General features: G+C 43.9%; 1 protein-coding gene and 1 long non-coding RNA gene across 4 annotated transcripts in view; both read right to left on the reverse strand.

Annotated features, from left to right (window-relative positions):
* LOC308480618 (uncharacterized protein) overlaps positions 1-21,681 on the reverse strand; it is a 133,826-nt gene extending 112,145 nt beyond the window's left edge. Inside the window, exons 1-3 of one of the 3 annotated variants that reach the window (XM_081012379.1) lie at positions 21,478-21,681; positions 21,089-21,270; positions 20,792-20,888 (exon numbers count right to left, since the gene is read on the reverse strand). In XM_081012379.1, coding sequence (XP_080868505.1) covers positions 20,854-20,888; positions 21,089-21,270; positions 21,478-21,611 — 351 coding nt within the window. In that variant the 5' untranslated portion in view covers positions 21,612-21,681 and the 3' untranslated portion in view covers positions 20,792-20,853. Of the gene's footprint in view, positions 1-20,791; positions 20,889-21,088; positions 21,271-21,477 lie in introns of those variants that run through there. The other 2 variants (XM_081012378.1, XM_081012381.1) reach the window with 2 other exon arrangements.
* Positions 1-26,905, reverse strand: part of LOC308480652 — a 319,498-nt gene that overhangs the window by 115,650 nt on the left and 176,943 nt on the right. The gene's annotated exons all lie outside the window — the stretch shown is intronic.

Below are 26,905 nucleotides of genomic sequence, written 5' to 3' on the forward strand. Positions count from 1 at the left end.
TCGCAAGATTGAATGTATTGCCCTCGGCTGTCCCTGTGGAGATGGCAGTACCGAATCAGTGGCACATGCCCTTCTGGCTTGCACTCTTTATAAAGACTTGAGGAATGAGGTTATCACCCCTCTTTTATTGTCCATCCTGGGTTACCCAGCCACTGCCACAGTGTTCTTTCTCTTGGCAGATCAAGATGAGCAGATGATAGCAAAGGTTGCAAGGTTTCTAGCTGGGGCAATCAGAATAAGATCCACTATTTGACTATTGATTCAAAACCCTAAAATGTATTTTATATAATTGACTTTTTATTTCTATTCTTTCTATAACTATATATATGTTTTATTGCTATGCTATGGCCGATGGCTGACGCAAATAAAGATTCATTCATTCAAGTGTAGTGGAGTCCCATAATATGTTATAAGGAAAAATGCTTCTTTGAAACATATGTTTATTTAATGTCCAACACTCACAAATTTATGGAGAAAATTACTAGGATGCATAAAGACTATCCTCCCTGCAAGAGAGGGGAGTGGTTGTGGCCGGGAGCCGGACTCCGCCTCAAGCAGGGGGCGTTTGCCCCCTGCCTCCCACCCACCTGGCTGGTGCCCACGCCCTCGGTCAGGCACCCAACCAGGTGCCTTCAAGGGGGCGTGTACAGCAGCCTAAATTGCTGCGGCGCCAGCCTCCAGCCCTCACTTTTTGTATTTTTGGGGAAAACCGTCAGATAATAATATTATTTTAAACTATATAACAACTATACGGAGCTTGACAAAGGGTCAGCGTAAATGGACTCTCCGTGCCCTTACTTCTGCTAAAGGACTGATATTAATTCACTGGAAAGATAATGCCATGGCTCCCTCTGATCAATGGATAGAAGATATGACAACTCTAGCAACATATGAATGGGTTGCTTTTAGACACAGATTACGTATGGATAAATACAATGATATTTGGAAACCATTCATAAAAAGTATGATGTCTGGTTGATAATTTTAGAGCTACAGTACATGTAGAGAAACCCTCTTGGGAAGCTGGTGGTGCTGTGGTCTAAACCACTGAGCCTCTTGGGCTTGCCAATCAGAAGGTCGGCAGTTCGAAACCCCACAACGGGGTGAGCTCCCGTTGCTCGGTCCCAGCTCCTGCCAACCTAGCAGTTTGAAAGCATGCCAGTGCAAGTAGATAAATAGGTATCACTGTGGCAGGAAAGTAAACAGTGTTTCCGTGTGCTCTGGTTTCCGTCACGGTGTCCTATTGTGCCAGAAGCAGTTTAGTCATGCTGGCCACATGACCTGGAAAGCTGTCTGTGGACAAACACTGGCTCCCTCAGCCTGAAAGCGAGATGAGTGCCACAACTTCATAATCGCCTTTCACTGGACTTAACCATCCAGGGGTCCTTTACATAGAGAAACCCTCAATTATTATTAATGTGGTTCTAGTGCGAAGATCATTTATTTTGGGGAAAGGGTATGTTTGCATGTGTTCAACCTCCAAGGATTATTCCTAGGGTGGCCACATGCCTGAAAATGGGGCAGTTACGGTAGGATGTGTACTAGCCAGCAAACAAACCATTTGGAAATGCCTCTATGCTCTTAGTTGTGCATGAGCGCTAGCAGGGGTACCAACATGAATAAAATATTGGGGCGGGGGCAGGTAAGCCCCACCCTGCGTAATCGATCACATGTGGCTTTCTCTAGCATCAGACAGCAAAGAGAAAAAACAAAGGACAATAGTCCCACTTCACGGAACACAGTAACACAAGCATCCTGTCTCCGTCACTTCCCACTCTGTGGAGCCAAAACATACACCATCATGTGAAAGACAACAATCCCATGACTGCAAACATGGAGCAGGAATTCTAACATTGCACACCATCTGAAGGGCAATGCCTGTCAAGTTTGGGGGCCCTAGCTCCCTCGAATATTTTAGGGGGGTGAAGACCACATAGTTCTTAAGTGTTGGCTCCTAAGAGTTGTCTCCCTTCCCCAGTTGCACAATTCTCCTCTATGTTGGCAGAAAAGGATAGGATATGCACACACCTCAGCTGGTGTTGCATGGAGCAGCTATCCCCATGCTGTCATCTGGTCCAGCCAGAGTCTGTGGCACATGGCAGTGGCGGAGCAAGCCGATCGGGCTCCTGGGGCGGCGTACATGCCCTGCACGCAGGGGCGGAACGAGCCGGAGCAGAATGATCCGTGGGGCCTCTGAGGAATCTGCCTTCCCCTCCCACTCAGCCGCCCTATAGCTGAGGGGGAGGCAGCATGCGGACCGTTTGGTTCGAGAACGCTGCAGGCCCCACTTTGAGTGCCACCCGGCATTTTGTCACACACCCCCCAGTGGTGACACCCGGGGCGTACCGCCCCCACCCCCTTCCTCCGCCCCGGCACATGGGCACTGGCAAAAGTCGCTTCCTCCTCTTCACAATTAGTGGTGGTTGTGTTTTGATATTTCCCTTTTTCTTTCCGTATGTAAATGTATCCTTTCCCCCCTATATTGACAAAAAGAGCAGATGCAATCAGCAGAGAATTGGGAGGATGAATGAGACAGGGACCAAGAAGCAAGCTAAACGCACTTCTGAATGATAAAAATAATAATAATCACAGCCTCTTTCCAGTGTTGTTCTCAGCTAGGAGCCAATTAAGGAGACACTCCGTATTTATTTAGCAAGTGCTTTTGCACGGCATGCCATTTTTGCTTGTAAGCAACGTTTGTTGAGAAGTTGGTTAAAACCAGCGCTGTGCTGAGGCCCCTATCCTAATTTCATGAAACTCTTCATCCTGCTGCAAATGTGAGGAGCATTTTTCTCCTGCTTTTGTGAGAAGGAAAGCACTTTCTGTAAAATGCTCTGCGGGGGTGCGTGCAGGGGGTTTTCTATCCAACTTTCAGAAAGCGTTATAAGGATGCCCAAATGATGTGCTCCTTCTTTAAACTTTCATTTGCTTCTTTACAACTTCATACCAATCCTATATTTTTCTTTTCTTTTTGGAACTGTTAGAGAATCCAGCCCTCCCCCAGGAAATATTCATGGAAAACCCCCTCCCAATACAGACACATTTTGCCACCCACAAATATAGTGGAGAATTATGAGTGGCCATTTTTATGCAGCCTAATTGCAGTATGTGCAGGTCCTTATCTCATGATTAGTGGATTTTATGATTCCAATAGACTATCCAAAATCAGCCTGTGCACATTTAAATTTATATTCTTAGACTAAGGCTATACAGTGGTACCTCGGGTTACAGACACTTCAGGTTACAGACGCTTCAGGGTACCGACTCCGCTAACCCAGAAATAGTGCCTTGGGTTAAGAACTTTGCTTCAGGATGAGAACAGAAATTGTGCAGCGGTGGCGGTGTGGTAGCGGGAGGCCGCATTAGCTAAAGTGGTACCTCAGGTTTGGAACAGTTTCAGGTTAAGAACAGACCTCTGGAACGAATTAAGTTCTTAACCCAAGGTACCACTGTATTTGAACATTTTAGATGTAGAATCATAGAATCATAGAATCACAGAATCATAGAGTTGGAAGAGACCACAAGGGCCATCGAGTCCAACCCCCTGCCAAGCAGGAAACACCATCAGAGCACTCCTGACATATGGTTGTCAAGCCTCTGCTTAAAGACCTCCAAAGAAGGAGACTCCACCACACTCCTTGGCAGCAAATTCCACTGTCGAACAGCTCTTACTGTCAGGAAGTTCTTCCTAATGTTTAGGTGGAATCTTCTTTCTTGTAGTTTGGATCCATTGCTCCGTGTCCGCTTCTCTGGAGCAGCAGAAAACAACCTTTCTCCCTCCTCTATGTGACATCCTTTTATATATTTGAACATGGCTATCATATCACCCCTTAACCTCCTCTTCTCCAGGCTAAACATGCCCAGCTCCCTTAGCCGTTCCTCATAAGGCATCATTTCCAGGCCTTTGACCATTTTGGTTGCCCTCCTCTGGACACGTTCCAGTTTGTCAGTGTCCTTCTTGAACTGTGGTGCCCAGAACTGGACACAGTACTCCAGGTGAGGTCTGACCGGAGCAGAATACAGTGGCACTATTACTTCCCTTGATCTAGATGCTATACTCCTATTGATGAGGCCCAGAATTGCATTGGCTTTTTTAGCTGCCGCGTCACACTGTTGGCTCATGTCAAGTTTGTGGTCAACCAAGACTCCTAGATCCTTTTCACATGTACTGCTCTCAAGCCAGGTGTCCCCCATCTTGTATTTGTGCCTCTCATTTTTTTTGCCCAAGTGCAATACTTTACATTTCTCCCTGTTAAAATTCATCTTGTTTGTTTTGGCCCAGTTCTCTAATCTGTCAAGGTCGTTTTGAAGTGTGATCCTGTCCTCTGGGGTGTTAGCCACCCCTCCCAGTTTGGTGTCATCTGCAAATTTGATCAGGATGCCCTTGAGTCCATCATCCAAGTCGTTGATAAAGATGTTGAATAAGACCGGGCCCAAGACAGAACCCTGTGGCACCCCACTAGTCACTCTTCTCCAGGATGAAGAGGAACTATTGATGAGCACCCTTTGGGTTCGGTCAGTCAGCCAGTTACAAATCCACTGAGTGGTAGCATAGTCAAGACCGCATTTTACCAGCTTCTTTACAAGAATATCATGGGGCACCTTGTCAAATGCCTTGCTGAATTCAAGGTAGGCTACATCCACTGCATTCCCTTCATCTACCAGGCTTGTAATTCTGTCAAAAAACGAGATCAGGTTAGTCTGACATGACTTATTTTTCAGAAATCCATGCTGACTATTGGTGATCACAGCATTTGGATATCCTGGGAATCCAGAGGCAAGCATACTGGATGAGTTGTGGGGGAGCAGGTAAACTCTGCCCCCTGCCCAAGCATGGGCTAGATGGGACAAAAATATAATTTGATCCAGCCCATGATAAATAGATGCTCCTAAAACCAGAGGCAAAACTTTGAAATGTTGCCAAAACAGCAAAGGGGCTTTGCTTCGGTTTCGCTTCCGGGGAATGAGAGCTATGTTTTTCTTAAAGTGCTGAGACTGGAGTTGTGGGAATTTAATGGGCATCGAGGGGAAGGTTTGCTATTACCTTCTACTAAACTAGAGTGGTTATTGTGCCTGCACAAGGCTAATAAATTCCAAAGGGGAGGATTACAAATGACTTCATCTAGGATTCAGTAACTGCAGATGGTTGCTTCCCACTATTTTACAATGATTACTGTTCATGCTTAAACTGCATTCCTTTGGTGAATGTGCCTTTTAATTAATACAAATGTGCACTGCAATAAGCTGATTTCTATCTTCGCTGATATTGGCTGCGAGGAAACAGGGAATACCCCCTGTTTAGGTCACCATACTGGATTTACTTCAGTGAGTTACTAATAGCACAAACATACCACTGATTTTAGCTGGAAGATTTTCAGTATCTGTGCCTGTGGGCATTTCTTACCAAAATCCACAGAACAACATGCTTAATTCCAGCAGGATCAGGCTCCGAGGTTGCAAGCAACTGAAGCTGTGAGGCAGTTGCATGGTATTCTTCTTGCCTAAGGGTTGCACCCTCCATTAATAAAAAATTCCTGCTGAGTTTCTCCATCACTTTAAAAATGAATGTGGTATATTTAATTTCTCTCCCTGCTTTTGGTAGATTAGTATTGTGCACATTGTATATGGAGTAGGTTTGCTCTGGAATGTTGCTAATAACAAGCAAAAAGTGTAGGTGAGGGGAGACAAAAGTGTCACAAACAGATGCACTATTTCATTGGTGTTTTGAAAGCAGCATATTTTAATTATTTCTTGTTTTTTTGGAATAATTAATTGCTTTGAAACCCCATCAGGATCTGTCTAATCACTTTCTGTCTTTTGTCCTCATTAATTCTCCAACGTTTCTAAATATAAGAAAGTCTGCCTCGATACCCGTAGCGGGAAGAGACAGCTGGTGTTATTATTCAGAAGTCTATTAAAAAGGTCTCGGAAAATAATCTGAACTGAACGCTCAAGTACAAATACCCTTTGTGTGAGTTTAAAGGAATTATTCTTCATTAACATCTTTATGAGAAATCTAGTAGTTACCAATAAAACTGGGAGGGGCAATGGCTGATCTTCTCCATTCGCCTTTGGGCGAGGGCACCCAGTCATGTTTTCTTTTTCATTCCATCTCAGCAACCTTTCACCCCTTTCCAAAGTGACCAGCCATGGCAGATAACTTGTTGTTGTTTAGTCGCTTAGTCATGTCCGACTCTTCGTGACCCCATGGACCACAGCACGCCAGGCACTCCTGTCTTCCACTGCCTCCCGCAGTTTGGTCACACTCATGTTTGTAGCTTCGAGAACACTGTCCAGCCATCTCATCCTCTGTCATCTCCTTCTCCTTGTGCCCTCAATCTTTCCCAACATCAGGGTCTTTTCCAGGGAGTCTTCTCTTCTCATGAGGTGGGCAAAGTATTGGAGCCTCAGCTTCAGGATCTGTCCTTCCAGTGAGCACTAAGGGCTGATTTCCTTCAGAATGGATAGGTTTGATATTCTTGCAGTCCATGGGACTCTCAAGAGTCTCCTCCAGCACCATAATTCAAAAGCATCAATTCTTCGTGATCAGCCTTCTTTATGGTCCATAAAGATAACTAATCCAGATAACTAATCCAGATTTAATATCGCCCAGGAGACGGGCCAGCCGTCTGCGGGGTGGGGCTAGCAGGAGCAGGACGCTCTGTGGTGCCTCTGAGGAGACTGCCTGCCTCCTCCCACTCAACCGCCCTACAGCTGAGGGGGAGGTGGTGGGCAGACCATTTGGGGCAGTGCGGAGCCCAAGCTACTGCGTCACTCCCAGGAGAAACGCGTGGCTCGGGCGCACTGCAGACCCCTCAGTGAGTGCCGCCTGGCATTTTGCCATCCCTATCAGTGATGACACCTGGGGTGGACCGCCCCCACCGCACCCCCTTCCTCTGCCCCTGCTGGGGACAGTCCCAGCCAATCAGCTGGCAGGGTGGGTGTGGCCACAGGCAATTTAATCCCAAAGCAGCCAGATGGCATCTTCTTCCTGCCTCTTCATCGGATCACCTTACCCACCCACCCTCTTTTCATGCTTTGCTCTGATCATAGCTGTCAACTTACAGATTTGAAAATAAGGGACCAACGGCCTTGAAAATAAGGGATCAGCAGCCAAAATAGGGGATTTTGCTTAGCTTATGCACATCGGGGCTGCCGTCGTCCTGGCGCGAGGAGTTCCACTGGCCCTTCCCCGCCTGAGATAGAGGGAGGGAGGAAGAGAGACTCTCGCCCGTGAGCCCGGCATGAGGCGGTTGCAGCGCCGTGGAGGCCGCTGAAGCGCCGCCCTTCTGCGTCCCTCCCCGTCCCCTCCTCTTCCTCCTCCCTCAGGCCGCCTCCTCAGCCACCTCCGGCTTCCCCTGGCAGCGCGGCGGAAGTCTCGCAAGAGAGGAGCTGCCTGCCAGCCCGACGCCACCCATCTCCTCACAACACACCCCTGAGGGGAAAAAGGGAGAGACGAAGATGCGGCAGCTCATGTGCGCTCTCTCTCGAGGCGGAGGACTCCAAGCCACTGCTTCCCTCCCGAGCTGGGCGAGCACGAAACCCGGGAAATTTAAGGGACATCATCAATCCGGGACAGCAGCGGGACACGGCGCTGGGATAAGCGAGTTTCCCACCAAATATGTGACAGTTGACAGCTATGGCTCTGATATGACCTTGCTATGGCAATTGTGGGTTGCCATGTTGTTGGGGCTGGGCAGGAATTTTTACCACTTGGCTAATTGGCACCAGCCATTTGGTTTTTGCCTACCTAGTAGCAATCATCACAACTTTTGTGAGGTTAGGCATTGCGTAAGCCTTTGTTTGGTTGGAGGGGAGGTTGTTGTCTTCTCCTGCCTCTCCTCAGTAAGGGTATCCTGTTAAAGGGATCCAGGGTGTGAATTCTGTCAAAAGCCTGGACGTGGGCTAGGGCCATGTCACAGCCCCTACAGGGACCCCTCAGGGTGCCACTATCTGATGTAAGTCATAGGGCGCCCCCTATCGGTGGTTTAACCCTTCCATGGACTCTCTGCAGACAGGCAGGAGTCCAGATATAGCCTGGCTTCACCTCAGTGCCTAAGTCAACTGCTCACATCTGTAACCAATAAAGTTGTGGCCTATTTGAACCCATAAACCAAAACACTCTGTGTCAGTGTGTTTTATTGTTGTCCTGGGAACTTTGTGTCTGGGTGCCTTGGCATGCAACATGTCTCATTATTAATTTCATCGTTTTGGTTGTCTGGATTTCAGGGATGAATTTGCTGGAATTTTCCGGGCCCCACAGTTGTAGACATGTCAGTTGAACAGAAGGCCTCAATGCACACTGAGATTTACTACATGACCAGGGCTTGTGCTATCATTGGACCAACCAGGCAGCCGTCTAAGGCACAGACCCCAGAGGGGCGCAGTAATGACCTTTACGGGGCACGTTTTTTATACAAATTAGTTTTTGTTATATCGTATAAATTTCTGGTAATGTTTTACTTTTACTTTATATTTGGAGAAATATTATCCTTTTTGAAGTAATTCGTACCAAGCGTCTGAGATGGGTATAGTGTGCTATTTCTGCCTAAGGAAAATTATGCATCTAGTTAAGAATGACAGTTCTTAACTAGATGCATAGATAGATCTAGACCTAGATAGATCTGCACACACAAAATGAGCATTTGCTGTGATCAGAAACAGTTCTTCTAAACTATTCTTCAGTTCTTGCAGGGGGGTGGGGGGCAAAGCCAAGCCAACTGATTTCAATAGAGATTAAACATACAGTGGTACCTTGGGTTAAGTACTTAATTTGTTCCGGAGATCTGTTCTTAACCTGAAACTGTTCTTAACCTGAAGCACCACTTTAGCTAATGGGGCCTCCTGCTGCCACTGCGCTGCCGGAGCACAATTTCTGTTCTTATCCTGAAGCAAAGTTCTTAACCTGAGGTACTATTTCTGGGTTAGCGGAATCTGTAACCTGAAGCGTTTGTAACCTGAAGCGTATGTAACCCAAGGTACCACTGTAGTTGTTTTAGCAGCAAGTTCAACCAGGATAATGAACTGTGATGGAGGGCAAAATGATGGAAAACATCTATATGCTGGTGTCCTTCAAACACAATAATTCTAGTATGGGTATATAGGGGAGGGGGTGTAGCTAAATTATAGGGCTCATCCATACTTTTGCACTGCACTTTCCAGGCAAGGTCTCTGCTTAGAAGCTCCACATCTGAGAGGGTTTTGTTTTGTTTTTGTCCCTGTGCTTTCCCTTGGAAAACCCATGATTTACAGCTGAATCGGAACAAATGGCTATCTGCAGAAACCCCATTGCCGTTTGCTCTGATTCAGCAGTAAAATGTAGGTTTTCTGGGACAAGCACTGGAAAAAAAAAGGGGGGGATGGACCTGAACCTCAAAAGCCCACGACTGTGCCTCAAAACACAGCACTAAAGGAAGTCTGCATGAACCCAAATTCTTGTCTGTATGCAAAAGGCCCCAGGTTTTTTGGAATGGCTGGCAGAGAGGGACAGACTCCTGGCTAAAATCCTGAAGAGGAACTTCTCATCAATGTAGAGAATACTGACCAGACCGAACCAGATAAACTTGGATATAGGTACAGTGGTACCTAGGTTTTCGAACATAATCCATTCTGGAAGACCGTTCAATTTCTGAAATGTTCAAAAACCAAAAACTCAATACGGAAGCTTTAAAACGGAAATCTCAAAACAGAAAACTCAAAACAGAAGCCGCACAGCATGTTACACTTCCGAAAAGTGTTAAAAAAGCAAAGCATTTACTTCCAGGTTTTTGGCATTCGAAAACCAAAACGTTTGTCAATGGAGACGTTTGACAACCGAGTTTACCACTGTAGGTTCCTACGTGCATCTAATTCTAATAAGCCCTCATTAGTCACAGCTCCATAATTTTATCTTGAAATAAATGCAAGTAAGACCTGGTCACCTTCAGTCAGGTCACCATTCACAGCAGTTTACACAACTTGGCAGAGGAATGGCAGTGCACAGAAAAGGTGTTTCCATTCATCTCTTTCTCAGTGATGATCTGCAGGCCATGTTTTGCTAGATCTGGCTATTGCCCTTATTTTTATTGGCATCTGGCTGTACCCTGAGATATTGGCTATTTCATATTCCAAGTGTTCATGCAGGTTGCCAGAAATAGAGAACAAAGGGGACTTCCAGGTTTATCCCTTCTTCCTAGTCTCAGCCATGGTACAGTAAGGCCTTTTGAGAAGCTTTGATATGAAGCCAGCACCCTGTTAATGGGAACAATATGCCACCATCTCTTTAGAAAATAAAGCTTATGATTACTGAATGAGAACTTGCTAAAAAAAATTCTTCATTTGTTCATGCAACATTAAACAATTTCCCCCTCTCTAATCTAGCTCTGCAAAAAGTCAGGCACAAACCTGCTCATTCTTCTTTCTAATGACATCCAAAGCAGTGTGCTAATTTCTTGAGCTTTAATTGCATTGCAATAATGTGGCTTCAGGGATTTTTGGGGGGAGGTTGTACTGCATTCATAAAACACATTTGCAGAACATTAAAACTTGTCTGTAATTATGAAGCAACCACACAATTGTAGAATTAAACAAAGAAACATGTGCCATCTTTAGCATGAATGTGCTCAATGAAAATGTCTGCATGGATTGCTTCTCCACTATTCAAAATTTCATTATAGTAATACTCTGGGAGGTCAGAATCCAACCGGAGTTTCCCACTCTTTTCAATGAAGGAAATTGCAAGGGAAGCTAAAATGCATCTCAGGAAATTCTTTGGACCTCGAAATTCTATTATCTTCCCTCATATCTCAAATGTTCCCTCTCCCCTTCAAATACTTCTCAGATCAGGCGAAATCTGCTAACAAACTAGAAATCTTTGCAGCCCACTTGAAAAATGGCGCTTTTGTTGTTGAAACTCTTTTGGCTTCATCCAGTACAGTGGTACCTCAGGTTAAGTACTTAATCTGTTCCGGAGGTCCGTACTTAACCTGAAACTGTTCTTAACCTGAAGCACCACTTTAGCCAATGGGGCCTCCTGCTGCTACCGCGTCGCCGGAGCCCGATTTCTGTTCTCATCCTGAAGCAAAGTTCTTAACCTGAAGCACTATTTCTGGGTTAGCGGAGTCTGTAACCTGAAGCGTATGTAACCAGAGGTACCACTGTACTTCTGTTGCATCTGAGGAGGCTTACCCAAAGCCACTTTGCATTTGTCTTTTAGTGAAATGCCTCAACATTTCTCAGATGTTCTACCTGACAAGGAGCCTCTAAATTATGTTCATCAAGTCGAATTTCAGGGGCAATGTTGGAAAGTACTGCATGTGAGTACTTTCCTGTTGCATCCACAAAGCATTTTTCACCTGTACATTTGAAACACAATGAATTGAAGCACTAATATTCAAAAGACATACATTTCAACGTGATTATTGTCACATGGTAACATAGAGATGGACCTTATCGCTGTTAGCACCAGTCCTATTTTTCTAGAAAAAGAGTTGCCAGTACTCCTCCCCCATTCTCTTAGAATGACAACAAGAATGGTGCCCACCTAAGAGGTGCTGAAATGGAATTCCAACGAATTCTGGCCGGGGGAAAAAACTCCTAGTTAGCTCCAATGTGGAATGCCCTCCCTGCTAAACTACAAGATGCCTCATCATGATTTAATGTTGTATTTTAGATTGTTGTAACCTGCCCTGGGACCTTAGAGTGAAGGGTGGGTAATAGATAAAGAAAAATAATAGTATTTTTTAAAAAAATAAAAATAAAATGATGTTCCATCAGCTCTAGAATATACATTTGTCTAGGAAAACAGTACCCCGAACCTGAACTTCCTGATTTAATTGTTGTTGTTTTTAAAACTCTTTTAATGTTATCCTTTGTTTTATTGTATATTGTTATTATGGTTGTTTTTAATGCTTTGGCAGGATTGGGGATTTAATAATGTTTGGATTTCATAATTGTTTTTTACACTAGTGAACCAGCCTGTTGTTGTTGTTGTTGTTGTTGTTGTTGTTGTTGTTGTTATAGCTATAGTGTCCCTTTTTTTTAGTTTGGTGTAATTTTTCATCTATCTACTACTGTCTCCTGAATCCACATTTCTTTCTTTGTCAAGGTTACCTCTGAATTTGTTTCTCATTTCTTAACGGAATATTCAAAGCAGAGCTTGTGCATAATAACGATTGGAATTGCATGATTCTGGACTTTAAAAATCTCTGATATTCAGAACACTCTTCTCAACTGTCATTATGAAGGAGAATTTAGGAAGCACAGGTGAGGATGGTTCAGAGAATATCTCTTTCTTCAAAGTTCATTTGGTCATTACAAATTGAGCCAAGCTTCTTCCTCCGAACCAGATCTTTCACAAGCTTACAATTGTGAGAGGAAGGGGAGAAGGCAAAATAGCGGCAAGGGCTAAATAACTTATTCTACTCTGTTTCCCCATTTCCAAAGTAAACTTCAGGGTGCTTAGGGTTTTATATATAAATACTTCTTTTTGCCTATTGGCCTAGAGGCATTAAAAACATGCCCTGTCATTCCCAGAGTTATGCAAAATGTTCTAAGCAATTCTTCACCCTGCTGTCTCAAAACATCTGAGGATGCTTGGATCTTCTATTGCTAACTTGGAGAAGTGTGGTGGGTTATTTATTTACATATTACTAATTTATCAGGAAAAAAATAAACCAGCAAACGTTTCCCAGAGCTTCTGCAGGCAATAGAGGGTCTGATCATACTTGAAGCCTCATTACAAGGAGCAGGGAACATAGGAAGAGCTTTAATCAGAGTTCTCAGCTGCCACCTTGCATGTGATAAGTCTGGGAAAGGGGCCAGCGCTGAAAATGGAAACTGGCAGCCAACAGGACTGGTAATGGTGGGGGAGCTACCATGGGTTGCATCTTTTCAAGCTTTGAAGAATTCATGTGAAGAGACTGAGCTTTTACTGAGAATTCTCCAAAAAGGTTCATAAAGACTTGTTGTTTAGTCGTTTAGTCGTGTCCAACTCTTCTTGACCCCATGGACCAGAGCACTCCAGGCACTCCTGTCTTCCACTGCCTCCCGCAGTTTGGTCAAACTTATGTTCGTAGCTTTGAGAACACTGTCCAGCCATCTTGTTTTCTGCTGTCCCCTTCTCCTTGTGCCCTCAATCTTTCCAACATCAGGGTCTTTTCCAGGGAGTCTTCTCTTCTCATGAGGTGGCCAAAGTATTGGAGCCTCAGCTTCAGGATTTGTCCTTCCAGGGAGCACTCAGGGCTGATTTCCTTCAGAATGGATAGGTTTGATCTTCTTACAGTCCATGGGACTCTCAAGAGTCTCCTCCAGCACCATAATTCAAAAGTATCAAATCTTCGGTGATCAGCCTTCTTTATGGTCCAGCTCTCACTTCCATACATCACTACTGGGAAAACTATAGCTTTAACTATATGGACCTTTGTTGGCAAGGTGATGTCTCTGCTTTTTAAGATGCTGTCTAGGTTTGTTATTGCTTTTCTCCCAAGAAGCAGGCGTCTTTTAATTTTGTGACTGCTGTCACCATCTGCAGTGATCATGGAACCCAAGAAAGTAAAATCTCTCACTGCCTCAATTTCTTCCCCTTCTATTTGCCAGTAGGTGATAGGACCAGTGTCCATGATCTTAGTTTTTTTGATGTTGAGCTTCAGGCCATATTTTGCACTCTCCTCTTTCACCCTCATTAAAAGATTCTCTAATTCCTCCTCAGTTTCTGCCATCAAGGTTGTGTCATCTGCATATCCTTACCCTTCACCCCATTTGTGGTTTACTTATTCTCCAAAAATAAAAATAACCTCTGCCTCTTATCAGAGCACTGAGCCCCTTCCAATGCCTTTAACCGCAGCCTATCACAGAAATATAGATACAACACGTAGGCTAATAACGGTTAAATCATATGTAATAGAATAATGATATCATTGAAAAGGTAGAAATAAATCCATTGGAGTTCATATATACAATGTAACAGACTTTCTTTATACACTTTGTTTTGTATATTCTGCTTTAATATACAATGTGTATGCTGGTAGCTCAATTCTGTTATCATTCATTGGTTGTATGCTTTGTATTGTATTTTCAGCTGATGAAGACTATCACAAAACAGTAGTATCATTCCAGAAACACTGTCCTTGAGACTTTTGGGATGTCTTCCGTTGGAACTTTTGAATAACCTTTGAGAAAGCCTTACTTTTTAGACTTTTGAGAAGTCTTTTGTTGAAACCTTTGAATAACTATTGTGTGACTGACCTCTGACACCTATCTTGAACACATGGCTTGACGTTCTGAGCCACTAGTCTTTTACATTGTATATATGAACTCCAATATATTTATTTCTACCTTTTGAATGATATCATTATTCTATTACATATGATTTAACAGTTATTAGCCTATGTGTTATATCTATATTTCTGTGACTGGTTCTCGTTGCAACACGGGGGTTTGTTTTTAACCGCCAGCCTGGCATGCAGAGAGTGGATATTGTCAAAGAAACGTTTTGCTGCCAAAGGATGGAGTTATTGGAAAAAGCCTTGCCTGCTTCATTCCAGCCATAAAAGGTGGCAATCCTACATGTCAGCATCACAGACAGATTGCCGAGTACAAAAATCCAGCATTAGGCTGGTTAAAAATCTGGTCCTCCAGCATAATTAGTGTATAGATCAGGCTGGCTGAATTTTAACTGACTACAGTGGCTGGGTCAGTGGGAGACTTAATGATTGCCAAAGCCAGAAAATGCCGACCAAGCACCTGTCAGTTAGCTGCCAGTGGGGTCCAAGCTCCCAAGTCACTTAAATGCAGGTAATTTGCTTCTGGGCACCCTTCCTTTCTCGCTGTTTCATCAAGAATTGTTTGGGGGGTTCTTTTTGGGGGGGGGAGGTTGCACTTTTACAACTTTCCAGCACTTGAGAGATCAAATAACACTTCAGTAAAAGCAGCAACAACAGATTTTACTTTTCGGTTGACTTGCGTGTCGAGGTCCCCAAGCCACCACTCAAATAACTCACAACTCACACATAAATTTTTGTTTAAGGTTTTTTGGCATAATTTTGGCCACAACTTTATTAAATTACATATCTATGAGTGGTTGATTAGGCATTGGTTAAGACTATCTGTCCTCCCCCCCCACCTGGGGACAGAACTGACATCCCAACTCCGTCGGATGCCAGTAAGGGAAAACAATATTGGGGAGCAATGGAGGTGAGTCACAGGCCCTCACCTCTCCCCGCATGCTTCCCGGGGCTTGCTGGCCCTAGCCCCTCTCCAGGGATTCGGACAAAATCGTGGCAAGCCCCTGGATTCCTTTAACAGAATTCCCTTCCACACCAGGATTTGAGGGGCAGGCCCAGCCAATCCTTACCCCTCCACCAACCAATTGATAACCAGTGCCTAACCGCCAACCTTACAAGTTCTGATGATTTGCTACGCAGTAGGCAAAAACCAAATGGCCCAGCCAATCAGCCAGATGGACAAAATTCATAGAATCATAGAGTTGGAAGAGACCAGAAGGGCCATCGAGTCCAACCCCTTGCCAAGCAGGAAACACCATCAGAGCACTCCTGACATATGGTTGTCAAGCCTCTGCTTAAAGACCTCCAAAGAAGGAGACTCCACCACACTCCTTGGCAGCAAATTCCACTGTCAAACAGCTCTTACTGTCAGGAAGTTCTTCCTAATGTTTAGGTGGAATCTTCTTTTTTGTAGTTTGGATCCATTGCTCCGTGTCCGCTTCTCTGGAGCAGCAGAAAACAACCTTTCTCCCTCCTCTATGTGACATCCTTTTATATATTTGAACATGGCTATCATATCACCCCTTAACCTCCTCTTCTCCAGGCTAAACATGCCCAGCTCCCTTAGCCGTTCCTCATAAGGCATCATTTCCAGGCCTTTGACCATTTTGGTTGCCCTCCTCTGGACACGTTCCAGTTTGTCAGTGTCCTTCCTGAACTGTGGTGCCCAGAACTGGACACAGTACTCCAGGTGAGGTCTGACCAGAGCAGAATACAGTGGCACTATTACTTCACTTGATTCCTACCAGGCCCCCGCCCCAATGGCACGCGACCCCATGACAGGCATAGCAAGGTCAAGCAAACCCTCCAAATTCAGGGCCGGTGGGTGGGTGATCCGGCTCACGCAGCGAAAGAGAAAGCCCCAAGCTGCGTGCTCTGAATTTAAACAGTTCGGTCCCTCCCACCAAATTTGCACCAAGTAAATTCCCCCAGCAACACAGCCAACCAATTAGATGCCATGGGTGATATTTTATCACCCTTCCTGGCAACAGAGGGGTAACTCAGCGGACCCCACCGCAACACGTGCTCTCATTTAGGGAGAACACACTATATGTGAAGGGCCTGTGGTTCTATTTCTCTCTTATTTTCTTTTTCATGACTGCTTATGTTGTACTAACTTGCGTCTTTATGGCTAAAGTCATTGTAAGCAATGTCATCAGGGGCTACCACCATCGCAAGTCAATCAACGGTTCTGAAGTGCTACTTGATTTCGTTGGTTCAAGGGTTCCACTTGCCTTTTCACAATTCAGTGCCCCCTGCCACTGCACAAACAAGGCCTCTCAACTAAGAATTCATTAGGACTCATCTGTTCAGTTCATTTGTCACTGATCTGGTTTTCCCCCACTGCTTGGCTTCACTTTATTGGCCATCCAGACAGAGAAAGAGATTGTTGGTGCCAATACAACTGAGCCTTCTGATTTACTCCATCACTGAAGCAATCAGCTGAGGTTGATAGCAAATCATTTCCCTCTCTGAAAACAGAAAGAAAGAAAATCAAAGCTGATTTTACCAATTGCTCTCTTATTTAAGCAATGATAAACACAGCCATTTGCTTGGGAGTAAACAGAGAGAGCCTCAGGAAAAAAATCCTTTCTTACTGTTGCAATACAATGAGACGTTCTAATAAAGTTAAATTCAGAAGGGTTCTTTATGAGAGCTGAAAGAAGGAGTTTTGTTTTGCTTTGGGGTTTTTTTAAAAAAGTTGAACTTAATTTCTTAAAGCCTGGGTTGCGTGTCGAGGTCCCCAGGGCCACCCGAATAACTCACACATCACACAGAAATTTTGTTTAACGTTTTTGGCATACTTTTGGCCACAACTTTATTAAAATACAAAAATTTGAGTGGTTGCTTAGGCATTGGTTGCGACTATCTGCCCCCACCATGGGGGACAGACTGACATTCTGCACACCTGCGAAAGTCAGAAAAGGGGAATACACTTGGGGGTAGCGACGGAGCAGGGAACCTGCCCTCAGCCCTCCCCAAATGCAACCAGGAGCTCTTGCAGTGGCCCGAGCCCCCTTGAGAGGGTGGACAAGCAATAGTTAGCCCCCGATTCCTTTAATGGAATCCCTTGCAGCAGCAGCATTAGAGGGGCAGGCACAGCCAATCCATGCCCCTCAACCAACCAAACCATAAATCAATGCCTAATCGCAACCTTACAAGTTGTGACGATTTGCTACGCAGTAGGCAAAAACCAAATGGCCCCAGCCAATCCGCCAGATGGACAAAATTCCTACCGGGCCCCTGCCCCAAGAGCAGACGACCCCATGACAGGCATAGCAAGGTCAAAGTGAACAACCCTAAATATAGGTAGGGGGAGGGTGCAATCCGATGCACGGGCGAAAAGAGGAAGCCCTAGCCTCATGCAAGGAGTTTTAGCATTTCTGGCTGTCAATCAACAAATGGCAACATTAACTTCTTCCCAACAACAAGGGAAGCCCAATCGCATCAGTGGCCAACAATCAATTAGCCCACCCCCAACTTTGGAGTGTCCTGGCGGCCCCCACCGCAACATGTGCTCTCCACGAAGGAGAACACGGTTTGCTGTATTTCTTCTTAAGACCTTGCTTCCGTGATCTGCTGAGTTCCTTTCCTGTTGCTTTTACTCATTTGTACTGCACTGTTCCCCATTTTTATTTCTCCAGTTTTTCACAGATTTCTTCTGCCTCAGAGGCTCAGGGGACAATTAGGGGACTTTAAAACACAAAAGATTATGTTTCTGATCATCAAAAACCAATTGTGCCAAATTTCTTAGCCAGGAGCAATGGGGAATAACAGTTTGCTTTCAGAATTCTGAGAAAGATATAAACAAGGAATAAAACCCAAATACTAAAAGTTTCTAATGATTTTGCTTCCCATTGAAGGTGGGCATGTGGTTGTTGAGGATGAATAGAAATGCCCAATTTTCTGCAAATGCATGACTAGTGGACTATATTCTTACTGATGTGCATGTATAACATCCATTCAATGTAATGGGATTAGATTCTCCAGCATGAAGGAGCTCTTATATCCATCAATCTTATGAACTCATAGTTCTTCTTTCTGCAAAGTCATGATTGTGCATTGCTTGAAACTCTTAAATCAGAAAGTTACTTTTTCATCATTTTGTCATTTCAAATCATGCCGGAGGGCAGGAGGGGGGAGGAAACCAACCAAACCTTTGTGATACAATGGAAACGGATAAAAAAATCGGTGCCAATACTATGGTTACCAGATTGTTTTCAATGAATCCGGGGACACTTTTTTTGTTTTTTGATGCTGAGTAGAAACAGGGAGTCAGTAGTGGGGATGGTGAGGCAAAAGACCCTGGGCCCAAGAACATATGCATATTGTATAAAGGTGGAAAGTCCTTCTTTTGCACCCTGTGAAACAGCATGTGCGCAGCTCCAGGTACCGGAGTAGCTAGCTCTGCCTCTGACCCCACCTACTTGTTTCTTTCACAATAGAGCCTATTATTATTATTATTATTATTATTATTATTATTATTATTATTATTTCATTCTATTATTTATATTTTATACATTTATTTATATTTTATACAGTGGTACCTCGGGTTAACATACATTTCAGGTTACAGACGCTTCAGGTTACAGACTCCGCTAACCCAGAAATAGTACCTCGGGTTAAGAACTTTACCTCAGGATGAGAACAGAAATCGTGTGGCGGCAGTGGGAGGCCCCATTAGCTAAAGTGGTACCTCAGGTTAAGAACAGTTTCAGGTTAAGAACGGACCTCCAGAACGAATTAAGTTCTTAATCCAAGGTACCACTGTACTTTCTTTTTTTTTCTTTCTTTTTTTGACACAAAGTAATGATCACAAATAAATAAGAATAAAAATGTGCAACTCACCACCACCATTCCATTGTAACTATCCAAACTCTCAAAATTCCAACACCTCTTGCAATGGTTTGACCCCTTTCCATTTTAACAGTACAAATTCTACAAACACCCTCCATATCTCCTCAAAATCATTTCTCCTGCATATTTCCCATCTTACCTCAATGGCACATGTTAATTTATCATTAATAGCTATATCCCACACCTCTTTATACCATTCTTCCATTTTATATTCTGCTTGCCCCTCCCACTTCCTAGCTATCATAATTCGTGCAGCTGTCAATAAATTTGTGAGCAAGTCCTTCATAGCCTGTGAAGCTTCTACCCCATCATAAATTGATAATAATGCTACCTCTGGACTTTTGGTCAACTTTAACCCAGTGATTTCTGTTATCTCCTTAAACACCCTTTGCCTTTTTTAAAAACATATTTACACCCCCACTATTTGTGAACATTATTCTGTTTCCTGGCATCCGAGCCCATTATTTTAAGATGGAGCTCAGTCTTTTAAGATGCTGGGTACTTAACCGGCCAACCAAAGGCCATTACCTTGACAAACAAAATGGTTCCACAGGCTTCCTCTCATACATTCTACCTCCACTGCTCCAGGATCACAGTGGGTTTCATCCACACTGACCCCCACCAAATTCATAACAATATGTATACAAGAAAATTTAGAAATAATCACTAATTTTTGACTGAATATCATATAAACAGAAGGAAGAATACAGGCAACCATAGATTACCACAATGGTTCAGAAACTTCAGCTGGTTTCAGCATAGAGCGCCAATCCTGGCCCAACTGCACGAGCTGCCAATTAGTTTCCGGGCGCAATTCAAAGTGCTGGTTTTGACCTATGAAGCCTTAAATGGTTTAGGACTACTACACCTCAAGAACAAGAAGAGTTTGGATCTGATACCCCACTTTATCACTACCCTAAGGAGTCTAAGAACCGCCTCTCCCCATATGAACCAGCCTGGGGGTCCACAAGAGGTCCGAAAGGTGGCAAGATGCGAATGGGCCTTTACTGCGGTGCTCCCCGCTTGTGGAATGCTCTCCCCAGGGAAGTTTGCCTGGTGCCTTCATTATACACCTTTAGGCACCAGGCAAAAATGTTCCTTTTTAACCAGACCTTTGGTTGACCTGATCGACACCCTATACCCATGCTTCCATATCTATATTATAACCAATATCTATTGCCCAATATATCATTGAGGAATTTACTTCCTCATCCTTTGTGTCCCATTCCAATAATGTCTTATACATTTTAGACAGCACTTTTACATTACATTCCAACAGATTTCTCTCCAGTTGTGATATTTGTTCCCCAAACCCTCGTATCCAATCTTTCTTAAATAATTGGTTCAAATGATGATATTGTTAAACTGTCTGATAATTCCTTAAATTCTTTTAATTGATACTCTCCTCCCTCTTGTTTTAATAAAAATATATAAAGTTTGTTATCTTGATTTCTTATTTTTCTAGTAAGATTTGCCATTTCTGCATATTCCATAAGTTTTTGTATCCATTCTTCTTTTGCTGGGACTTCTTCTTCTTCTTCTTCTTCTTCTTTCCGTTTTTGGGCAAGTAACATTCTTGCCACTGTAGATGCCTTCATACTGTTAGGGAAAAGAACCTCCAGGTATAAAAAAATGACCAAAGACCAGCATATTTGTAATAAAACCTTTATTAGAAGGTATTTAATTGAAAAGGTATTTAATTGGGGAAGGGGGAACTGGGCCTTGGTGGGGGAGCTCAGCTTGAGCTGCTGGCCTCACTGTTGCCGCTGCCTGGAAGAGAAAAGAACAGAAAAGATTCTTAATATTTTCATTTATTATTACTGCAAGGATCTCCAAGTGGCCCACATTATTCTCCCTTCCTCATCCAATCCCTAAACTCTTCTTAAATCAGGGAGCTGCCTCCCCCCCCCCCCAGCCAGCCAGATTCTCTCTGGCCTCCCTGTTCTTCATGAACAAAGATCAACACTCACCACTGGTGGAATCACTGGTGGCATCCATCCCCTGGTCCCTCGGTCTCACATAAATCGTATGAATTCTAATCTTTCTGCGATCAACCATTACTGTATCCTCCTCCAAATGGTCCAGGGGATGGATTTTGGTGGCACGGCAACAGGAGGCCAGCAGTTCTCGCAATCTGCACAGACAGCGAGATCTAGGAAAGAAAAGAAAGAAGGTCACGAAACGGATTATTTCCTCGATACTCTCTATCCCTGCACTCCCAGCTATTTCCTTGAAAGCATCTAAGGGGGCCCTGAGGACAATCTTTAAAAATTAATCTAACCATGACCTGGCTCCCTATGTGTCTAAATCTTAAGGGATAGCTAAAGAAATAGGGGGAAGAATAAGAGATTCTACTTACAAGCGAGACGACTGAACCTTCATTATCTCCAGAAATACACTCTCACCAAATACAATCATTAAATTCAAATAGTTGGTCTGCCCAAAGTTCTCAGCCAAGTCACTCAGCAGGGGACGTGTCACAATGGAGGACATGACATCATCACTCTAGCTACCTCGCCTAACAATGGGCATCACTCCTCTTAATATTATTTTTCAAATATATCTTTCAGTGGATTAAGTGGTTTTATTTAATTAATTTAGAATATGGTTACCAGTTTTTTTTCCAATGAATCCGGGGACAGGGTGTTTTTTTTTGTTTTTGTTTTGGTTTGTTTTTTTTAGCTGAGTAGCAACAGGGTGTCCGTAGTGGGGATGGTGAAGCAAAAGATCCTGGGCCCAAGCACACATCCATATTGTATAAAGGTGCAAAGTCCTTCTTTTGCACCCTGTGGAACATAAATGCACAGAGTTTTTTTTAAAAAACTGGGCAACGGCCGCCCGCCCACAACTCCCAAGCCTCCCCCAATCAGTCAAAACAAAGGGGGAAGGGGGCAGGAGATCTGTACCACCAGACATCCCCGGTTCCCCTTCAGAAGTGGCAGCAGCAGCGGCAGTCAGCAGCCCGGAGCCAGCCTGGTAACGCAGTTGGCTCTGGTTGGCTTCAGGAGCAGCTTGCTTCTGTGGCACCCGCCAGTTTGCTTCCCGGAAATCCCCATATGATGTGTTTTGTGCACAACACATCATATGGGGAGTTCCAGCAAGGAAAAATGGCGGGTGCCATGGCCGTGAGCAGCAAGCAGCTCCTGAAGCCAGCCAGAGCCAACTGCGCTACCAGGTAGTGTTGCACACATCAAATGGGGACTTCGGGTGAGGAAAATTCCGGGCGCCACAGCAGCGAGCAGCTCCTGATGCCAGCCAGAGCCAACTGCGCTGCCAGGCTGGCTCCGGGCTGCTGAGGCTGCCGCTGCCACATTTCCCGGGGACAGATTTGCAAATCTGGTGACATTTCGGGGACAGAATTTGCCCTGGGACAGATTTGCAAATCCGGGGACTATCCCTGGAAACCGGGGTCATCTGGTAACCCTAGCCAATACCCCTTTTGAAAATAAAGTAATGCCCAGTTATTTTTGTTTTAAATTGTCATTAATTCACATAATGATTTGTGCAGCAGGAAAAGGATGGCAAATGACTCAATCTGTCTGACTTGCTTCTTTCTCTCTTTTCTTCTTTGCACAGTTGTGTTCTCTGCTAATTAAATGGGTGAGTGCAAAGAAGTTAGAGGACTATAATGAACCTTGTCATATAATAGGATGCAGTGACAGGGCCACCTGCCCTAGGCACAATCCAGATAAGGACACAAAATGGGCAACAAATGGCAATTATGAACATAGCTTTTAAAGATCTGACCTTTCTTTTCAGTTTGGAATTGTCATACAGATTTATTTTCAAGAGGGTGGATGAAAAGCCAGGTAACAGCTTGTTCACAGGCCAAACAGAGAGGGATATTTTTTTCTAGTGTCAGTTTTCTAATTGCTCTGTGTCTGCAGACTCATACATATAAAGCACATTTGTCCACTGAATATGGATGGTATGTGATGAGAAAATTAGATATATATGACCTCTATTGGGGTGATGCTGATGGGACAGAAACAACCAGCAGTTTGGTGGGAAGGTGAGTAAAGGTAAAGGTAAAGGGACCCTTGACCATTAGGTCCAGTCGTGACCGACTCTGTGGTTGCGGTGCTCATCTCGCTCTATTGGCAAGGGAGCCGGCGTACAGCTTCCGGGTCATGTGGCCAGCATGACTAAGCCACTTCTGGTGAACCAGAGCAGTGCACGGAAACGCCATTTACCTTCCCGCCGGAGCGGTACCTATTTATCTACTTGCACTTTGACGTGCTTTTGAACTGCCAGGTTGACAGGAGCTGGAACCGAGCAACAGGAGCTCACCCCGTCGCGGGGATTCGAACCGCCGACCTTCTGATCGGCAAGTCCTAGGTGAGTAGTAGGTTCTAAATGTTCTGGTTGTTTTATTTTGTTATTGTGTGACCAGGCGGTGACCGACCCAGCCCTCAGAGACCACCAGAAAGGAATAATGACTCTGACAACGTGTTATGGAATTAAAATTTGGCCACAGCTTTATTAGACTTCAAATGTAAGAAGATCTTGGCTTAGGCATTAGGCCTGTATCCCTCCCAGGAACTGGGGCTCCTCAGGGTAAATGGTATATGGGGGTGCTCTGCAAGATGTGTACACAGGCAGCCCACCCCAAATTCCCTGCACTTAGGGTAGTTCACTGACAACCTTTCAGTGTATGGCCAGTGACACCCATATTACAACCCTTTTAAGAGGGGACCCTGGAATTGCTGCTGCAGGGGGGTGAGTCACCACTTCACACACACCCTCCCATTTTAGGGAAGAAAAAACTAAAGGATTCCACCCAAGGCCTTAAACCACCAAAGTTGTGATGAATTGCTATGGGGAAGATAAGACCTGCCAATGTAGGAAATTTTCTTCCCGGCTCTTCAACAGCAACCAGTCAAAAGACCACAGTAGCGCCCACTAACATGAAGAAAAAAGGTTAACCTGCAAACAGGAAACATTAAACAAAGGGAGGGTTGGGTGGGTGAAGCTCCTGTGCCGACTGCCTGGCTGCTGCCAGCTCCACCTCCTATTTATGAGACTCGCCCCAGGGAATTTACACCAACTGAGACGGGCGTGAACCTCCAAAGAATAACACTGAGAGGCAGCCCAGCCCATACAAACTGGTAAGTTCCCCGGGGTCCGAAGCGCTATTGTCCTAGAATGGCCCTGTTCTATGAGAGTTACCATAAAAATGTCCTTGAAACGCAATATCAAAAATCCTCTGAGAAACCCCACTCAGCACTGAGGAAACTGCTGGATGAAGACAATGGAACAACAAACCTGCCTTATTCTCCATCTGGTCCATCTAGCCTTGTACTGTCTATATTGACTAGGAGGTCTCAGACAGAGAACCACATCATCTTCTACCTGATCCTTCCTACCAGAAATGCCTAGGACCTTCTGCATAGATATCATCTGCTCTGTATCATCACATTGACTTTGGACTCCTCCTCTGAACACTCAAGATGTTGCAATGTAGTAATGGACTGATATTGCAAGAGCTACACTGATTTGGTGGATGGGTGAGAAAGGAAATAAATACACCTGAAAATTATCACTGTTTTTCAAGGAATACCATGGTCATGTTCCTCAACCCTTTCAGCTAGAGCCAATATTTCCATTGAATTCAAATCAAATCAGCCACAGCTGGGCTCTGTATTATATCATAAACAAAGTGCCAGAAATATCATCTGTACATAGGTGCATTGGACTTTGAAATCTCTTATAAGCTTCACAGTTCCTAAATGCAACTGAATTACTAGTAGGTTCAGTTCCAAATTGGCAGTTCCATCTAGGCTGGAGGGAAAGAGACACGGGTAACTCAAATCCAAATGTTGTTAGCCTTTGAAAAAGCTGAAAGCTTTATTCTTGCCTTTTGTTCACTAGCGTCTTGGGACAATGCAGCTGAGAATAATTTTGTTTTGAAGTGAGCAGAGCACTCAGTTAACATGCACAAGGCAGGATCAGGCCACATATTTTCAGTTGGAAAAATGATAAGTCACACAACAGATTGAGTTGTCACTTTGAGGTCTGATCTGAGAAATGAAAACTGAGCAGGGGAAAAAAATGCCTAAAATTTAGACATCGGAATCGTCCCCCAATTATAATGTCCTTCATTCAGTGTGACAGGAAAGATAGTTATAACTTTGCAGAGCTGAGGACAGGATTTCACAGGAATAAAAGAACTTTTACTTGGGTATAAATTCCATTGGCAACAGTTTTCCCTAATTGTTATTCAGAAATACAAGGAAATTCCAATTAGCTATTATTTGAGGGTAAATCTTAAAGCTTTAATCCTATCCAACTTTCGACAGCATCATACCTGACCAAATAGAGATGCCAAATGGAAAATGCAATTTTTAAGACCTAACATCACCCTAATTTAAATTAAGTTAAACAACTAAAAAGCAGAGAGACATAGATAGTTTATATTTTGTGAAGCTCTGCCCACAGTGATTTAAAAATGGTGAGTTCGGTTCTGAACTAACTTACCTTCTATCAGATTCAAGAATATATGATGAATTACTGGAGGCACTTAAAAATCAGAGGAAAATGATTTGTGTGCATACAACAGAATAATGAGAGAAGGCGCAAGAATAGTTGGGTAAACTGGGGCCACAATCTAATTAACAGGCTGTGTACACACAACATTTTATCATAGAATCTATCAATGGCGACTAAGTACTTGGGTTTTGTCTAGTTTTTTACATGGTCCCAGTGCTTTTTTTCTGGGGGGACGCAGGGGTACACATACCCCTAAACATTTTGTGAATCTTTGTACTTTTGTCCATTTACTGTATTTATTTTCCCCGATTTGAACTATAAAATGGTGATTTTCTTGAGTCAAAATGAGAGTACCCCTAAACATTTTTTAGGGGAAAAAAGATCTACTGCATATTTTTTGCCCCTGAAAAACACTTCTTGAGAAATGGATTATTATGTGATGAACAAGAAACTAGAGAAGACACCAACATCTGATTTTTTTGGTCTTCTGCAGTAGAAAATCCAATATTTACAGGTGTGTCTAATGAAGTCTTAGAACAAGCATTAGATTTGTAATTGTATTCTAATTTGGCATTGTTATAATAAGGCTATTATTGGATTGTTGTAATTAAAAACTAATAAAAATTATTATCAGATAAAAAAGAACAAGCATTTGATTTTCCAGCTGTTACAGGAAACCCAGTGGTGCTTTATTCATGATACTGTGTAAAGCAACTGTGTTGTACAAAACAGGAAATATCAAATGGATCATCCAGTCATTTTAATGGAGAAAGATGTGCAATAGTTAGGACTTTGGGGGATGATAAGCTTCTCCCTCTTCCCTCATCTCTATTTTCAAACACTGACTTTTTTAATGAAAGAGAAACATGAATGCTTATGGATGTACTGTAAGCACAATGTGTTTTTATTTATTTTTTAAGAGTCCACAATCCCCACCCACCCAATTTCTGAAATAGTAAAGGTAAAGGGACCCCAGACCATTAGGTCCAGTCGCGGACGACTCTGGGGTTGCTGTGCTCATCTCGCTTTATTGGCCGAGGGAGCCGGCGTACAGCTTCCGGGTCATGTGACCAGCATGACTAAGCCGCTTCTGGCGAACCAGAACAGCGCACGGAAACACCGTTTACCTTCCCGCCGGAGTGGTACCTATTTATCTACTTGCACTTGATGTGCTTTCGAACTGCTAGGTTGGCAGGAGCAGGGACCGAGCAACGGGAGCTCACCCTGTCGCAGGGATTCAAACCGCCGACCTTCTGATTGGCAAGTCCTAGGCTCTGTGGTTTAACCCACATTGCCAC

Source organism: Podarcis pityusensis, assembly GCF_964106645.2.
Source record: "Podarcis pityusensis genome assembly, chromosome: 6".
NCBI lineage: Eukaryota > Metazoa > Chordata > Lepidosauria > Squamata > Lacertidae > Podarcis > Podarcis pityusensis.